At 45.8% G+C, this 17,663-nt stretch overlaps 1 protein-coding gene across 1 annotated transcript in view; it reads right to left on the bottom strand.

Moving 5' to 3' along the window:
• AGO4 (argonaute RISC component 4) overlaps positions 1-17,663 on the bottom strand; it is a 78,098-nt gene that overhangs the window by 41,219 nt on the left and 19,216 nt on the right. The window contains exons 2-11 of the mRNA XM_044287641.1: positions 13,816-13,984; positions 13,589-13,709; positions 13,096-13,277; positions 12,870-13,006; positions 8,815-8,949; positions 8,636-8,723; positions 5,468-5,615; positions 4,470-4,589; positions 1,908-2,036; positions 807-940 (exon numbers count right to left, since the gene is read on the bottom strand). Of these exons, the coding sequence (XP_044143576.1) occupies positions 807-940; positions 1,908-2,036; positions 4,470-4,589; positions 5,468-5,615; positions 8,636-8,723; positions 8,815-8,949; positions 12,870-13,006; positions 13,096-13,277; positions 13,589-13,709; positions 13,816-13,984 (1,363 nt within the window). The remainder of the gene's footprint in view (positions 1-806; positions 941-1,907; positions 2,037-4,469; positions 4,590-5,467; positions 5,616-8,635; positions 8,724-8,814; positions 8,950-12,869; positions 13,007-13,095; positions 13,278-13,588; positions 13,710-13,815; positions 13,985-17,663) is intronic.

The following is a 17,663-nucleotide window of genomic DNA, read 5'->3' as shown; positions in this document are numbered from 1 at the left end:
TGGGGTAGAAGAGGATTAATCCCTAGCAGCAGGGATTAAACTAGTGAGCATGCCTCCTTGTCATTTTATCACAATTCCTAGTGGTGGGCAAATTAAGTAAAGTCGGAAATCACTACTTATTTAGCCATTCGATGTTAAAGGGGTTCGCTGGGCATGTCGGATAATCTTTATGTGATACTAACCTGTGGAAGTTTATTTCTTTCAAGATATTACCCACCTCTTCCTCCAATGATGCCGCAGTGGCACAGGAACTGGGTGTGGGCTCTTCTGCCCAGGTCCAGGACACATTCCATCAGGACCCATGCAGAACAGCCTGTATCAGTGCAGCAGACGGCGACATCGGATGAGCAAGGGATGGGCAAGTACCACCTAAAAGACCATCCTTCCACATGTTTGTATCAACTACAGATTAGGTAAAATACCCACAATTCCTTTAATTCTTCAGAATGTAGTGGAAAAGTAATTTTTTCCCAATGCCATTTCATGTTGGTGTAAATCCGGGTTCTGCACTTATCTAGCAGAACAAACCACACATGGTAAATGCTGAGAACTGACTATACTGTAATTGGTCTGCTAGGTGTTGAGCGCATATGGTCTTTTTCTGACAGGGGTTCAGAGCCCATAAGCTCCAGGCAGAGGAAAAGAGCCAAATACATCAACAACTGCAAACTACCCAAGGAAACAGAATTTCACTTCTCCGACACTTGGCCCACCATTGTTAAATAGAACAAACAAAAGCTGCAAATGAAATCAAGCAATGTTGCCTGCACTACTTGTCAATATTAACAGGATAAGCTCAAACTCACTTTAACAAGTCCTCTCTGCATTGTTTCTGAGGTGCAAAGCAAGCAACGGCCCAAACCTTGATTTCAATGCCAGCATAGAACTGCTTCCCTCTCATGTCCCAGACACCCTGGTTTGGAGTAGCCACAGTTTTATTCTGGAGAAAAAAAAAACAAAAGCAGGTATCAGCGTGCAAATGTTGAAGCAACCAAACATTTCCCGTTAACATCACGCAGGACATTTGGTTCTTTAGTCTAGACAAAACCTATGTGGCTGAATAGAATGCATTAACAAAAAAACACTAATTTAGGTTTTTTTTTACTCAACATTTTTTACATTTTGGGTGACGTATTTTTATTAATTTTTACGAAGATCTTGAAATATCCAGTTTTCACACTGGCCACAAGGGAAGTCAAACTGGTGCTTCCAGGTTCCTGTTCTCTCCCAGTCTATACAACAAAGCTGACAAGTGGAGGAGCAGAATTATCCCATCATCCACCATTTTGTCAGCTCTATTGCTTTGCTAGAGGCCTAGATAAGGCTAGATAGCAACACTGTATACATAGAGAAGGCTCTGTATGCATCTCCCTTGTCACTCCTGCTCTCTGTATTATTATTTTCACCCCGGCAGCCCTCCTGAGCCTGGCATCGGAGCATCTCATGCTCCGATGCGCTCCCGTGCCCTGCGCTAGATCGCGCAGGGCACAGGCTCTTGTGTTTACAATAACACACTGCCAGGCGGTAACTTCTGCCCAGCAGTGTGTTCGGTGACTTCACCGGCTCTGAGGGGCGGGCTTTAGCTCTGCCCTAGCCGTTTTACTGGCTAGGGCAGAGCCAAATCCCGCCCATCAGTGCCGGTGACGTCACCGGGGTTCCTGTCAGCCCCATAGAGAGCCCCGGTACGTCACCGGAACTCAGAAAAATGCCTTTGCCCTGCGCGATTTAGCGCAGGGCAAAGGAGAGCATCGGAGCATGAACTGCTCCGATGCTCATGTCAGGGGGGATGCTGGGGTGAAAATGGAGGTATGTCCAGGTTCAGCTCTGAACCTGGACAACCCCTTTAAATCTGATAAACTAAAATTTAATGCGTGAAAGATTCCCTATAAAGTAATGAAAATTCTTACCCGGCCACCATACTGAAGCATGGGAGCTGGAAGCACCCTGCCAGTGAGCTCTGTCATTTCATTATGCACAACTATGCCAAACTCTTTCAGATACGGGTCTGGTCCTCCCACCATGCTATTACTCTTCACCTGTAGGAATAAAATGATAAAAATCACATAAAACAATTTTCAGCACTAACGTTCTATCATTTTGGACAACACGTCAGTCTGTGCAGCTCCTGAACGTTTTCATTGCTAGCTTGGGAACTCATGCACAAACATTTCCTTGAGCGCAAATTAAAAAACCTACCAAGTTTGATATACACAAGACAGATGAGACTGACACTCAAAAAAAAATAAAAAATTATGGAAAACCCATCTCACTATGTTCATTGGGGAACACCAGAGACAGTGAGCATTGCTGTGGCCCTCTACCAGACAGACATACACCTTCTGCAGGCACTGAGCTCCTCAGCTTGAGCCCAAGTAGGAGCAGCCAGGAGAAGACAACCAAAGATAAAATCACAAAAAAGGAGAGAAAAAGTTCAGATTGGTCATAACCACACACAGTGGTACCCATCTTAGGCTACTTTCACACTTGCGGCAGGACGGATCCGGCAGGCTGATCTCCCTGTCGGATCCATGTTTCGGCAAGTGTGAAAGTAGCCTTATAAACCAGCAAAACTACTTAAAGGAAGCAGTGTCCCTGATTGACTTAGCAAGAAAAAGGATTTTACAGGAGAGTCAAAAACATTGTTTCCTCGCTCGTGACATGGGAGACAGTGGGATATTCCAAACCAGTACCAGAGGGTGGGAACAAAGGGCTGTAGCCCTTCCAGAAAAGCTGTTTAGCCAGTAACCGAAATGCATCAACTAATGTAAATAGGGAAACTCAGAAGGAAAGCAGTCTGATGCCCGAGAGCTGCTGGAGAAGGCTGGGCGATTAAGAGATCTAGGCAGAGGATGCGCAGAACTCTAAACACACTTTAGGAAGACAGAGCCAAAAAGCTGCCCCACAGGCACATGTCCATGGGTAGAAACCAAACAGGCTAAGCCTGAGAATTACCATGTCCATTGCAAAGAAACTTTAAAGTAAAGTAGGGACAGAGTACGTTAAAGCCCTCCCCAAAAAGACACCCAGTAGAGCATATCTACTAAATAGATGGCAGGTTCCTGAAAAAGGAAGAAGACCCCAGTTCTGATCAGGGAGCAGCAGTTAAGTGGAATGGTGCCCTGGTGGGGCTGGGTTGTGGTGGGCAATATGGCCTAAAATCTATATTGCGATATCATTTTAAGCATGTGCGATATATTGTTTTCTATATGGGGGGGGGGTTAAACTTTTTATTTAATAACCATTAGCCTCCTTAAGGGCTAGAACCCTTGTCATAATCACCCTAATAGAGCTCTATTAGGGTAAATAGGACTTTACACTCTCCCTGCTGCCCTGTGCTTTGTGCACACAACAGCAGGGAGTGTACCATGGCAGCCAGCCCCTCATCCGCCCCCCAGCCCCTCCCTATGATCATCCCCCTCTGATAACTCAACCCCGGTGGTCACAAGAATAAGTATCCCACTCCCTTGTCTGAATGGATCAGAAAGTCAGGCATGCACATAGCCGCTCTATTGATTCTCAATCGGTCTGCTGAAGATCACCAAGCTCTATACTCCACTATCTCCGGCAGCCCAATACAGAATGGAGGAGCAGCATTTTTATCACTGCATTATACATATCTTAGGCTTTACACTTTCAAACCCGAGCGTTCACGATGGAGTGCTCTGTATGCGCAATTGTATGGGCGTTTGCAATCGCGCATACAGAGACAAGCGAACGCCCATTGTCGCACATTCCCGCTTAAGTCTATGTACAGGAATGCGCGACAAGACGCCCCAAAGAAGCTCATGTACTTCTTGGGGCGTCGGGCGTTTTTCAGCGCAATCGTACGCGCTGTAAAATGCTCAGGTGAGAACCATTCCCATAGGGAATCATTGGTTCTTGCCTGTTGAGCATTTTACAGCGCGTAGGAACGCGCAGTAAAAACCTCAGCTGTGAACGCAGCCTTAGGTCTCAGTGACTCTGCAGGCTGTTCAGTCTTCTGTAAAATCTTCACTGATCGCTTTATCTGTAGCCCTCATCTCTGACCCAGTCATCAAGCCATCATAATTTGTCATAGTTGGACCAACTCAAATATTGGAATCATTAAGGGGGTTATCCCATGAAAACGAATCTACCTACAAGACAGGTGATAAACATATTGTGACGGTCTGACTGCTAGGAGCCCCCACGATCCAGAGAACTTGGGGTCCTCAAGTCTCTCTGAATGCAGCAGTAGTGCACATGTTGGTCCACTGCTCCATTCACTTCTATGGGACTGACAAAGCGCTGTCCGTCAGTCCCATAGAAGTGAATGCAGCAGTGAATCAACATGCACACTACCGCTCCATTCAGAGAGGAAACTCGAGGACCCCACTTTCTCTTGACCATGGGGCGGGCATCAACCATCCTGTGGAAAAGTGATTTATAATTTTCATGGGATAACCCTTTTAATAAAAACTGCAAACTTGTATAACTACAGAAGCACTCACCAGCCTGCTGATCTCTTCCTGCCTGTCTGGGGCCGACCTGGCAGTTGCCTTTATCATAGTGGAAGTCTGGTTATCAGTCAGCTTCTTGATGCATCGTTGTCCAGCCACAATGTTACAGACCTGAAAAATATTAACAAACAACTATTAGTCGTTTAAGAACTGCTATATACGACTAAGGCCTATGCACACGACCGTAAATCACGGATCCTAGACTTATGCATGCCGACTATTTACTCCTGTAGCAATGTCCTGTTTTGTCCACAAAGAGAACATTACATTTTCTATCTTTTTTGCGGGGTGTCAAATAGACACACAGATGTGGACAGCACACCGAGTACTGTTTCTACAGCCCCATTAAAAATGAACAAGTCCGTATCTGATTTTTATTTATTTTTTTCAGATGTGGGCTGAACATAGTCATGTGCATGAGGCATCAAGACCTAGGACAAATTATTCCCTGCTATTGCAGACGGGACACAGAGGCAGGCTCCTGTTTAAGCAAGCTGTCCTAGAGCTAGTCACAGAAAAGTGGGAGAAAGGGGCGACATGAAGAGTACAGCATCATAACTAGGGACGGAAATAGGCTTAGATTCGCACACTTCGTTGTAATACTGTACGGAGCAGGTGCTCTGTACAGTATTAGAATGCATTGGCTCTGATGAGCCAAAGTTATTACTCTGCAAGACTATGTAGTAACCGAATTACTGTAAAAAACCTTGATACCAAACTCTGGTTCAGTTCCAAGGTACAATTTGGAACCAAACCAGAGTTCGGTATTAAGGGTTTTTACAGTAATTTACAAAGTAATTATATGAAGTCTCACAAGACTTCGTGAAGTAACAACTTCAGCTCATCGGAACCAATGCAACAAAGTTTTATGTGAATAGACTATGGATGAAGCATCAGAAGTCTAGTCACTCATTCCTAATCACCATTTTCAATCCCATTAGCTAATATAACTCACCTGAATGATTTCTAGTTTCAATTCAAGCACTTACCTCAAGGGGTAGATAGGTGTGTTTCTGCTCTTGACCCACTTGCAGACAAGGTAAATGAGGATATTTTAACTGCAAACTGTATTTTTGCTTGAAGTATTGAGCCACTGTACACTCCATTGCTTGGCCATTCTCTAACTGCAAAGGAAAACTTCAAGGGAAAGAACAACGGGGGAATTATGAAGAGAATTTTTGAAGTCAGTTTTACTTGACTCTACGTGCTCCTAATTTGCATGCAGTTTGCTCATTTTGGCACACCTTCAAAACAAAACCCTTTAGTCTATAGATTATAACTCCAGATTGTTTTTTAACCACTGGAGTAAGGCTACAGGTTAGCTTGGCACTTTTTAAAAAGTTTTATTTGATAATATTCAGTATACTCAATCAACACCTTAGTGACTAATGACTTACTATGTACGTCATGATGTGGTGTTAGTTACCGCATCATGAAGTGCACAGTACATCATGAGATCGAAATGTTACCCTTGCGGTAACACTGGCATCTAAATGGGTGCTATGGACAGCTGAGCTGTCCGGGCACCTGGCAGGGGACCAATCACAGAGGTCCCTGCTTTTGGATTGCTGCGATTGGTCAGTCAGATTTGACTGACCAATCGCATTGTTCAGCAGCGCAGCTTTAATCTCTGAGTGTCGAGGAGATCGGGGCTGCGCTGCCGTGTTCACTGGGCCCTGATCGCTCCCCCCCTCAGGATGGCCGAGCGGGACCAGGTAATAATGAGGGGACGACGCCACACCGCTCCCCCACATTTTTTCAGGATCGTCGAGCGGTAGATTGTCAGCTGCAACATACTGCCAACATCGGTGCTGGAGCTCCCTCCTCCCCCCTCCCTCTGCTGTGGCAGCATTCCGATGGTTACCATGGCAAACGGACTCCTTACACAGGCAGGAGCCTGATCAGGCTTACTGTGAATTAAAATATGCTGCAGTACACTATAGAGTGTACTGCAGTGTATTGTAGAGCCATCAGACCCACTGCCTCTTCAAGAACCAAGTGGGTCTGAGTAAAAAAGTTAAATATTTTTATATTTTTTACATTTTCCCATATACGCACATTTAGAATTGGGTAAAACTTAAAATAAAATACCCTAAACATGTTTGCTATCGCCACATCAAACATCCATTCTTTGGTTACCTTGCCTCACAAAAAACAATAGAGTGATTAAAAATGATATGTACCCCAAAATAGTACTAATAAAACTGTCACCTTATCCCGTAGTTTTCAAAATGGTGTCAATTTTTGGGAGTTTACTGTAAGGGTGCATCAGGGGAGCTTCAAATGGGGCATGGCATCTAAAAACCAGTTCAGCAAAATGTGCCTTCCAAAAACCATATGGTGCTCCTTTTCTTCTGTGCCCTGCCATGTGCCCTTACATAAGTTCATGACCACATGTGGGGTATTTCTGTAAGCTGCAGAATCAGGGTTATAAATTTTTTTGGGCTGTTATCCCTCGATGTGTAACAGGAAAAAAAATTTGATTAAAATAGAAAATATGCCAAAAAAGTGAAATTTAGAAATTTCATCTTCATTTTCCTTTAATTCTTGTGGAACACCTAAAGGGTCAAAGTTTGTATAATCAGTTTTGAGTAACTTGAGGGGTGTAGTTTCTACAATGGGGTCATTTATGGGGGATTTCCACTATGCAAGGTCCACAAAGTTACTTCAGACCTGAACTGGTCCTTAAGTGGGTTTTGGAAAGGCTTAAAAAATTTAATTGCTTCTAAAATTCTAAGCCTTCTAATGTCCTAAATAAAATGACATTTAGAAAATGATGCCAACATAAAGTAGACAAAGTAGAATTTTTCCAAATTTGGGACCGTTTCATAAATAAAGGTGAAATCTATTGACTCAAATTTACCACTGTCATGAAGTACAATGTGTCACGAGAAAATGATCTTAGAATGGCTTGGATAGTCATTACCACAGAAAGTGATACATGTCATACATGAATGAGCCTGGTCACGAAGGTGTAAAATGGCCTGGTCATTAAGGGGTTAAAGAGGTTATCTGCTTTTGCTATACTGATGAACTATCCTCACGATAGGCCATCAATATTAGATTGGCGGGGGTTCGGCGCCCTCACAGATCAGTAGTTTAAGAATGAAGAGCTCGTACAAGCAGTGTTCATCTCTCTACTTACCTGCTCACCATCAATGCAGCGGCACCATCCCAATTCACTTTAATGGGACAACTCTGTCCTAGTCAAGTGACTTTAAAAAGGAACCTGTCCATTGTATGTGGACTGTGGATAACATGGCAGAGCAGAAGAGGCCGAGCACACTTACATAGTTTTGATCTTTCTATGTTTAGGAGTCCAGTGGACGATCATTCTTAGTGATTGACAACATCATGTGTGCATGGTAATACAGTAACAGCCAGCCTTTGCTAACAGGACACCCATCAGACCCTTAACCATAGAAAGATCAGGGACTAACATGAAATGATACAAGTTTCACTGAATCTTTACCTACAAACTATAAATTCAATTACTCAGCTCTTGCGCTATTACATGCTCTCAGCAAGAGGTTCCCGTCTACAAATGCCTCTATTTTAAGATTTGTGACTGAAAAGCAAATCTTTTTTTAGATAAGCTTTAAAAAATGTTATCATACCACTTAAAAAAAAATTAAAACGCCCATTATTGTAAAACAAAAAACTTAAGAGGTTCTGCATTTTTTTTTTTAACTGATGATCTATCCTCTGGACAGATCAGCATCTGATCGGCAGGGGTCCGACACCCGGGACCCCTGCCAACCAGGTGTTTGAGAAGGCAGCAGCGCTGGCAGTAGCACTGCGGCCTGCTCGCAGTTTATCGCAGGCTTAGTGACGTCACGATTAGTATCAATGACCTGGGCGGGGCTAAGCTCTGTTCGCTTGAATGGAGCTTAGCTGCGCCCAGGCCGGTTGATACTAGTCGTGACGTCACTGGGCCTGCGGTCAACAACGAGAAGGCTGTGGCGCTACTGCCAGCGCCTTCTCAAAACAGCTGATCGGCAGGGGTCCTGGGTGTCGGACCCCCGCCAATCAGATGCTGATGATCTATCCAGAGGAAACTGCAGAAACCCTTTAATTTAAACTATTCCAGATGACCCGTCATTATGAATTCAGCTTCACAAAATGTTTAATGGAAATTAAAGAATATCAAAACTCACGTCTGATGACTTGCTGGTCTTCTGGTAACGTTACACACTCTATATTTTCTCTTCATCTGCCCACAATGTGTGACCTCCACTTTTAGACCTAAAGAGCAAGCATGTGATATTAAAAATAGTAACCATTAAAGCAAACACTGGAGGAGCGGAAAGAATTCGGGAAAAATTCTATGACTGACCTCTTATTTCTTTGGTGAATTTCACACGCTGGGAGTCTGTCAGAGGCTTGGTCTGTTCGTTAATGTTCTGAACATCAAGAACTTCACACATGAACTCAATGACCGGCTGAGCACGATAAAAAGCAGTTGCGGAAACTGACAAAAAAAAAAACACATTAAATATGAAAGGCAACTGATATGTTCAACCCCTTCGTGACCACTACAGTACATGTACAGCAGAGGTCCGCTCTTTAAAGATGGCACCTGCTGCACTTCTCTTGGTTTCTGCCATTTTAAAAAGCAGACACCCAAGGATAATGTTTGCGATAATGCCGATTCGCATACATTTTACCTCTCACAATTGACCACAGCATCTGAGGCAACTTTACCCGGGCTGTGCTTCCAGGTATTGAACAGCTTCCCCTTACGGCAATTGGGGGAGGCATTCCTCCGAGATAGCCTGGCACTCTGACAATACCCCATGCTACTGCAGATGTAGTTCCTATGGAACACTGCAGGTAGCAAGGCTTTATAAGAACACAGCAAATCTGCAATAATTTGGAATGGCAATTCATTTCCAATGCATGGGAGAAATCAAATACCTGCTTCCTATCATCACCTAGGGTGACAAAAAGTGAAAAAAGTTTTGAATTAAAAAGATATGGGGAAAGAAGATGATCGTAATTTGTACATATCTTTTTAATATCAAAACATTTCGATCATCCAATTTCCCCATAATTAAAAAAAAAAAAAAATCATTGCCATTGCTGCACCACAAAAAATATAAATAAAACACATTAATATTGTGAAAGTTTAATATAAAGTGATCAAATGGTTATATACACTGGTATCAATAAAAACTACAGATTGCACCGCACAAAAAGCCCTGACAGCTCCGTAGACATATCTCTAAAGGTTATGGAGGAGAATATGGAAAAGAACATTTTTTGGGGCTTAAGTTTTTGTCCGTATTGAAATAACTATGTAAATGTGTTATCATATTTGTACTGTTTGAGAGAGTCGGTTTTACTGCATGAAAACCTATAAAACTGTCAGAAATTTTTTTTAATTGAATAAAAACAATTCCTCTACATTTGGAATGATCCAGTTTACCCCTTGATTATACGTAATGTTTTTTACGGGCAAGTTGTACTTACAACTATGTGAATGGAAGAGGAAGCTGTGATCGGTGCAGTCCTTTTAAGGAGCTGAACGTTGAGGTGCCAAAGTCCGATACCTGCAATCCGATATTGATGACCTATTCTAAGAACAAGTCATCAACATCTGTATAGCCCAGCCAACCCTTTTAAACTACCCACAATGCCCGGTAGGGATGCCTCCTATTGTACGCACAGCTTTTGATACCAAAAAGGAGAAAGTCATCTTTTAATGCATATGGAAATTAGTCATTCAGTTCACCTAGAATAGGCCAGAGCCAACCTGTGTACCATCGCTCAGCTGCCTTCCCTCCTAGTGCCTCCATCTGTAACTTAACCCCTTAAAGAGGACCTTTTATAGGTCTAGACATTATGAAATAACTAGCAGGATATGTAGGGCACTGTGCATGGATGTAATATTGCTTGCTAGTTTATCTGGGTGCTGCTCCGTTAACCTGCTGTGCCCCCTGCAGTTTTCCCGGCTGGTATGCTAATGAATAGCATCGGTACAGGGAGGAGACTGCCCTGTTTCTCAATGGGCATCTCCTTCTCCCTGGCTGTAGCACGGTCCAATCGCAGCGCAGAGCATCACAGCCAGGGAGAAAAACAAACAAAAACCTCACCCATGACAGGTCCTCCAAGTATGGGGCCCATTTTTAGTTTTGCATTTTCCTCCCCATAACTTTTGAACGGAGCCCCGCGATTACACTGCTGGGGCTCCTATCGGAACTGCCACTTCACCGCCAAGTTAGGGGGGGGACCCTGTGGCCACTGCCACCAATGATTTAATACTGGAGGGGGGTTGGGGGGGGGGGGGGGCGCACTGCGTCAAAAGATAACGTTTTAATACAAATACAGGAGGCGGGTGTCTGTGGCAGAATCACATGGCTGGCACCTGACCTCTGACAGGGAGCTGTGACCAGCGGGACTTAACCCCTCAGGTGCGGTCACACAGCCCCTCCCCTGTCTCTGGTGGCAGCGGCGCAGTGGGGAGAGGGAACATGGTGCAAGCTGAGAGCAGCACGTGCTATGTTCTGATAATGCGCAGCCTAGTATTGCTTAAGGGCTAATCCCTGTATAATAGATACCGGTACAAAAGCATCGATTGGGTATCGATAATTTGATAGCCGATGAAACCCTAATTTACCATATTTATAATTAGAAAATTACTTGTTGGGTCAAATTGAGAAAATTCCATGAAGGTTTTGACATCATGGAGTTCAGTGTGTGCTAAAAAAGGACAACATCTTTATTCTGCTGCTGAATACGACGATACCGAACTTTTTTTAAGTAGCATAAAAAAAATATATATAATATAACTATTTGCTTTGCCATTTTCTGACAATGTTATATTTCCGTGCACAGGGCTATAGGAGGGCGTGTTTTTTGCAGGACGAACTGTAGTTATTGGTACTATTTTTGGGATACATTTTGATCACTATTTTAATTTTTTTGAGGGGGAGAGGAAAGGTGACCAAAACAGTGAATCATAATCATGTGGGGTTTTTTCGTTACAGCTTTCACCACACAGGATTTTATTTTTTATTTTTTATTATCCTTGTCGCATTCACCCTAATAGAGATCCATTAGGGGAAGAAAAAAATAAAAAAAATAAAAAGAAATCTGATATAGACGCGCTCCCTGCTGAGCGGTGCTTCAGTCTTCAGAAGCGTCCTGCCTGCCATGTTAACCTGATCTGAGCCATGCAATTTCACTGTGGGGGTTCCGATAAGAAAGAGTTAGCCGCATCCCTCTGCCTTACCTCACAGATGCCATGATCTGTGTGGATTGTGGCATCTGAGGGATTAAATGACTGGGTTAGGCATGATCACCGTTCCCAGTCAATGCGGCCCAGTGACTGCGGTATTATACAGCCAGCACCAGCCACTTATGGAGCGGGCTCACTGCAGCAAACCGCTCCATAGATTACCTCAGCCACCATGACCTACTGGTACATCATGGTGGCTGTAGAGGTTCAAGCTTCCCCACTGTCCTTGCACATGAACCTGAAGTCCCACACCTGTGCTTCAAGACACTGCGCATGCACAGTACTATCTATTGAGGCAGGCCAGGACAGAGTAAAGTGCTGAACATTTGCCAAGGTTTGATAAGATGGCAAACGCATGGGATTTCAGGACCAAGATATTTATCTTATGTAACTGGCTAGGGATCCATGTCGATATTTGGTCATACTCAAGTTGCAACAGATTTATGGGATACAGAAAGGTCCGACTCCTGCCACCCCAACTGATGAGCTGTTCTGCAGTACTACACAGTAGTAATGTATAGATCTGGTACTGCAGAGCTGCTCTCATCCACTTCACTGGGAGCAGCCCAAAAGGCCAGAGAATCCCTTTAGGTATTTAATTTATGCAATGTTAAGATTCACATGACGTGAAGTATTTTAAGAAGGTTTTAGGTCAATAAATCTAGATGTTGTACTCTGTTGTGATGCTGACACTTCCAAGAGGGTTCTGTCATTTATTTGAGCCAGTGCCTGAAGTAATGTAGGACATGGAAATCAGGTCCTTGAGTTGAGGGCTCAACTTAATACGCACAGATAGCAAGTTATTTACACACGCTTTGACATATGAAGAAAATCTACAGATGTGTGTGTGTATATCTATCTATCTATATCTCTCCATCATCTTAAACATTACAAGAGACCCCATTCACTGAGCAGCGTGTCCAATATTCCAAAATTAACTCTGCCACAAAGCACAGTTTCTGGCAAGCAGCTAAAAATAAAGAGGTCATGCAGTCCATTGTGGATTTGAGCACTATTGTGGGATTTTTGTACATTTAAAATATTTTCCCGTTAATTCTTACAAAAACTGCAAACTGGTTTACATACAATAAAATAAACATTGGTAAGATGCAGCAAAAAATTATATTAACACAAAAAAAAGCTTTACTTACCGTCAATATTCAGCATCATATTCCACATTGCTGGACGCACAGACTGGTGAAATCCAAACCAAACTTCACGGCCCCCACCCAGTGGATGATAGTAACCTTCAGGGGGTGAAAAGAATGAACGCCCAACAGGGGTATACCTACAGAAATAAAACAAAAGTGGATTAAAAATACCTATCGCACTAGTTCTGATAAGGGCTCATAACCCATGGATTAATTTTTAAAATACCTCATAGACGGCAAGTGACGGGTGATAACATCAAGAGCTTGCACAGAGTCTTCAGGAACCTCACTCACGTGTCCAGACAATGCCTCCAGGAGAAGCTGCAGGCTGACTACTGAAACCCATTGAATGGTCACTTTGAAAGTCTGGTCTTTACCCTCACCTGGAAGAGTCACTTCCAGATCAACCTGCAGAAGGGAGAGAATATATATATGAAATGCTGATTGTCAAACACAATTAAATACAGTATTTAGAATCTTAGAACCAGCAGCATGATGCAGAGGCTAAAAATGGAGGTCTTTACTGAATGGGACATTCAAAAGCATTGGCGTTTTACTGGAATATGTGCCTTTTTCAACTTATTCATTTATTTATATGTGACAAACTGAAAAAAAAATTTAAACTTTTTTGGGCGCTAGATTGTGATGCTAGTACAAGTAAAAAAAAAAAAAAAAAAAAAAAACTATAATATATATATAATTATTTTTTTTTAACTCACCCTGTCTCTCCCAATTGGCAGTGGATGTGCAGTGTACATATTTCTTTTTCCATCGTATCCAGGCTGGCGGTCTCCAAATATCTGCATCTTGAAGTGTCGCACCATTGTATCTACCACTTCCCTACAGGCAGGGAGGAAATGTTAGCTACAGCATAAAAAAGGTTGGTGTAGTTGATGGGGGGGGGGGGGGGGAGACGATAACAAGCTAGTTCTAAAAATGACCTTACCTGTTCACTCTCCTGGGTCTTTTCTCAGGTTTAATGTCCACATCATAATGGTAGACATCGATTTTTGGTATTTGTACCTGGAAATGGTTGGCCAGGAGCCTTATTGGCTTTCCAAGGGTTCCCAAGCCAGGACGCCGCGGAGGCTGGAAGAGGTTGGTCGGTGGAGGACCTTGAAATAAAAAGTGAAGTTCAATTAAGATACTAGTTGCTTGTGATCATTAATGGAAATCTGTCAGACTATAAGTAAGGTCCAAAATGGCATGTACATAGACTGCGCCTATTGTATTCATGAGGCAAGAGCTCGCCTGTTCTCCTCACAGTAAAAAGTCTTCAATAGCTGGTGAGGGAGCACTCTCCTGATAAATACAATGGAATGACACTAAAGGGCCCTTTACACGGGCAGAGAATTGAAAATATCACGAGCTTCGCTTGTTCATCGGGCAATCGGCAGTGCCTTTACACTGCCAGATCATCGCTAATGAGCACAACTATGGACGCTCATTACCGATCTAGCGAGAATCAGCTTTTTCATTGTACCATGTAAAGGGACCTTAAGGGAACCTACAGAATAAATGGATTTTTTGTACTCACCGTAAAATCCTTTTCTCGTAGTAGGCATTGGGGGACACAGCACCATGGGTATATGCCCAGCTGCCACTAGGAGGCTGACACTAGAAACAAAAAAGTGTTGGCTCCACCCAGGTGGGCTATACCCCTCTGCTAGAGCCAGAATAACTCAGTCAGTACAAAAAGCAGTAGGAACGCCACACCTGAACCAAAAAGAAACGGAGTGCCAACAAGTCTTGAACTGGGGAACCCGACAACCACAAGCAAACGCCGGAACCACGAACAAGAATAAATGCTCCAAGGAAAGGGAGGGATCTGTGTCCCCCAATGCCTACTACGAGAAAAGGATTTTACGGTGAGTACAAAAAATCCATTTTTCTCGTGCGTGGCATTGGGGGACACAGCACCATGGGACGTCCCAAAGCAGTCCCTGAGGGAGGGAAGAAGAATGCCAAGACGGCAACCTAAAGCACCGCTGCCTGCAGAACCTTACGCCCCAGGCTGGCATCAGCAGAAGCCAGGGAATGAATGTGGTAAAATTTAGAAAAAGTGTGAACTGACGCCCAGGTGGCGGCCCGGCAAAGCTGGGCAGCCGAAGCCTGATGACGCACCGCCCAGGAAGCTCCGACTGCCCTAGTCGAATGAGCGGTCAACCTGGAAGGGGGAGCACGGCCCTTCGCGGCGTAGGCCTCCTTGACAGCCGACCGAACCCAGCGAGAGATGGTGGCCTTGGAGGCAGGCAAACCTTTACGAGGACCCGCCGGAACCAGGAAAAGAGAATCCGAACGACGGAAGGGTTCCGTGAGGCGAAGGTACCAGCGGAGGGCCCGAACAACATCCAGGCAATGGAGAGACTTCTCCCGAGGGTGAGAAGGATTAGGGCAGAAGGAAGGAAGGATAATCTCCTCATTGATGTGAAACGGGGTGACAACCTTAGGGAGAAAGGAAGGAACGGGACGCAAAACGACCTTGTCCTGATGGAACACCAGGAAAGGCGACCGGCAGGAAAGCGCCGCCAGTTCGGAAACCCGACGGATAGAGGTGATAGCCACGAGGAAGGCAACCTTAAATGACACAAACGACAGAGAGATGTCTGCCAAGGGCTCAAAAGGAGAGGACTGAAGAGCATCGAGGACAAGATTCAGGTCCCACGGCTCCACCGGAAGGCGAAAAGGAGGGGCTCGGCGAGCGACACCCTGCAGAAAAGTCTTAACCTGAGCCCGCGCGGCCACAGAACGTTGAAAAAGGACCGAAAGGGCAGAAATCTGCCCCCTGAGAGAAGCCAGGCGAAGCCCCTTATCAAAACCAGCCTGAAGAAAGGCCAGAATATTAGGGACCGAAAAAAGGAGGGGACGAAAACGTGCGGACTCGCACCAAGCAAAATACGCCCTCCAGGTCCGATAGCAAATACGGGCCGACTGGGGCTTCCGAGCGCGAAGCATCGTCTGAACGACAGAGTCCGAGAGACCACGGGCCTTCAGGACCGCGGTCTCAACAGCCACGCCGTCAAACGAAGCTGCGGTAAATTCGGGTGGAACAGAGGGCCCTGCGAAAGGAGATCGCGGCGCAGGGGAAGACGCCATGGAACGTCGGCGAGCAGGAACACGAGATCTGCGTACCACGCCCTGCGGGGCCAATCCGGAGCCACCAGAATCGCCGGCACCCGGGCCGCCTTGAGACGCTTGAGCACTCGAGGCAGAAGAGGGATGGGCGGAAAGAGATACAGAAGGTCGAACTGAGACCAAGGCAGAACCAGGGCATCGACCGCTAGAGCTTGTGGATCCCTGGACCGCGCAACATAGCGCGGAAGTCTGTGATTCAGGCGAGACGCGAAGAGATCCACGTCCGGAGCTCCCCACCGGAGACACAGTTGATGAAACACCTCCGGGTGGAGAGACCATTCGCCCGGGTCGACGAGCTGACGACTGAGAAAGTCTGCCGCCCAATTGTCGACCCCGGGAATGTGGACGGCGGAGAGAACGGGGACGTGGTCCTCCGCCCATCGCAGGATCCGAGAGGCCTCTCGCAGGGCCATCACGCTCCTGGTGCCCCCCTGATGATTCAGATAAGCCACGGCGGTGGAATTGTCAGTTTGAATCCGAATCGGGAGGCCGCGCAGACGAGAAGTCCAGTGCGACACTGCTAAGAAAATTGCCCTGAGTTCGAGAACGTTGATCTGCAGGGAGGATTCCTGAACAGACCACAGACCCTGAACCGTGAGGGACTCGAACACCGCTCCCCATCCCGAGAGGCTGGCATCGGTCGTGATCACCCGCCAACTGGGAGGGAGGAAGGACCGGCCCAGGGACACCGTCCGAGGAAGCAACCACCAGGAGAGATCCAGGCGAATCTGAGGAGGGAGACGAACAAGGCGCTCGAGACCCTCCGGGGACTTGTCCCACCTGGATAAGATGAACATCTGAAGGTCCCGAGAGTGGAATTGGGAATAAGGAATGGCTTCGAATGAGGCCACCATCCTCCCCAGGACGCGCATACACGTCCTGATGGTCAGAGAGGACGGCCTGCGGAGAAGATGCACCCCCGCCTGAAGAGAAGAAACCTTCTCTGGGGGAAGGAACACCCGCCCAAGGCGAGTGTCGAAGAGCATGCCCAGAAAGAGCATCCTCTGGCGTGGGATAAGGGAGGACTTGGAGTGGTTGACAAGCCACCCGAACTGAGCAAGAGCCGAGAGGGTGATGCTCAGGCTGGACAGATTGTCCTCGGGAGACGGGGCCCGAATCAGAAGGTCGTCCAGGTAGGGCACCAAGGCGACCCCTCTGGCACGAAGAAGAGCCACGAGGGGAGCTAACACCTTGGTGAAAACCCTCGGTGCGGAGGCCAGACCGAAGGGAAGGGCTACAAATTGGAAATGAAGAGAACCCACCGCGAAGCGAAGGAACCTTTGGTGGGAGAGAGCGATGGGAACGTGGAGATAGGCATCCTGAATGTCGATAGACGACAGGAACTCGCCCAACTCCAGAGAGGCGATCACGGACCGGAGGGACTCCATGCGGAAATGACGGACCCGGACAAAGTGATTGAGCGCCTTCAGATCCAGGATAGGACGGAGTGAGCCGTCCTTTTTGGGGACGGTGAATAGGTTCGAGTAGAAGCCCCGAAAACGTTCTGACTCTGGAACCGGAACGATGACCCCCAGAGCACGCAGAGAATGAATGGCCTGAAAAAACCTGTCTGCTCGGGCGGGAGACATGGGGGGGGACGTCAAGAAGAAACGACTGGGCGGAAGGTCGGTGAATTCGATTCTGTACCCAGAAGAGACC

Source organism: Bufo gargarizans, chromosome 3 (assembly GCF_014858855.1).
Source record: "Bufo gargarizans isolate SCDJY-AF-19 chromosome 3, ASM1485885v1, whole genome shotgun sequence".
Classification (NCBI taxonomy): domain Eukaryota; kingdom Metazoa; phylum Chordata; class Amphibia; order Anura; family Bufonidae; genus Bufo; species Bufo gargarizans.
Note: the sequence above shows the minus strand (reverse complement) of the source record. Positions and strands in the feature narration are given on the sequence as shown.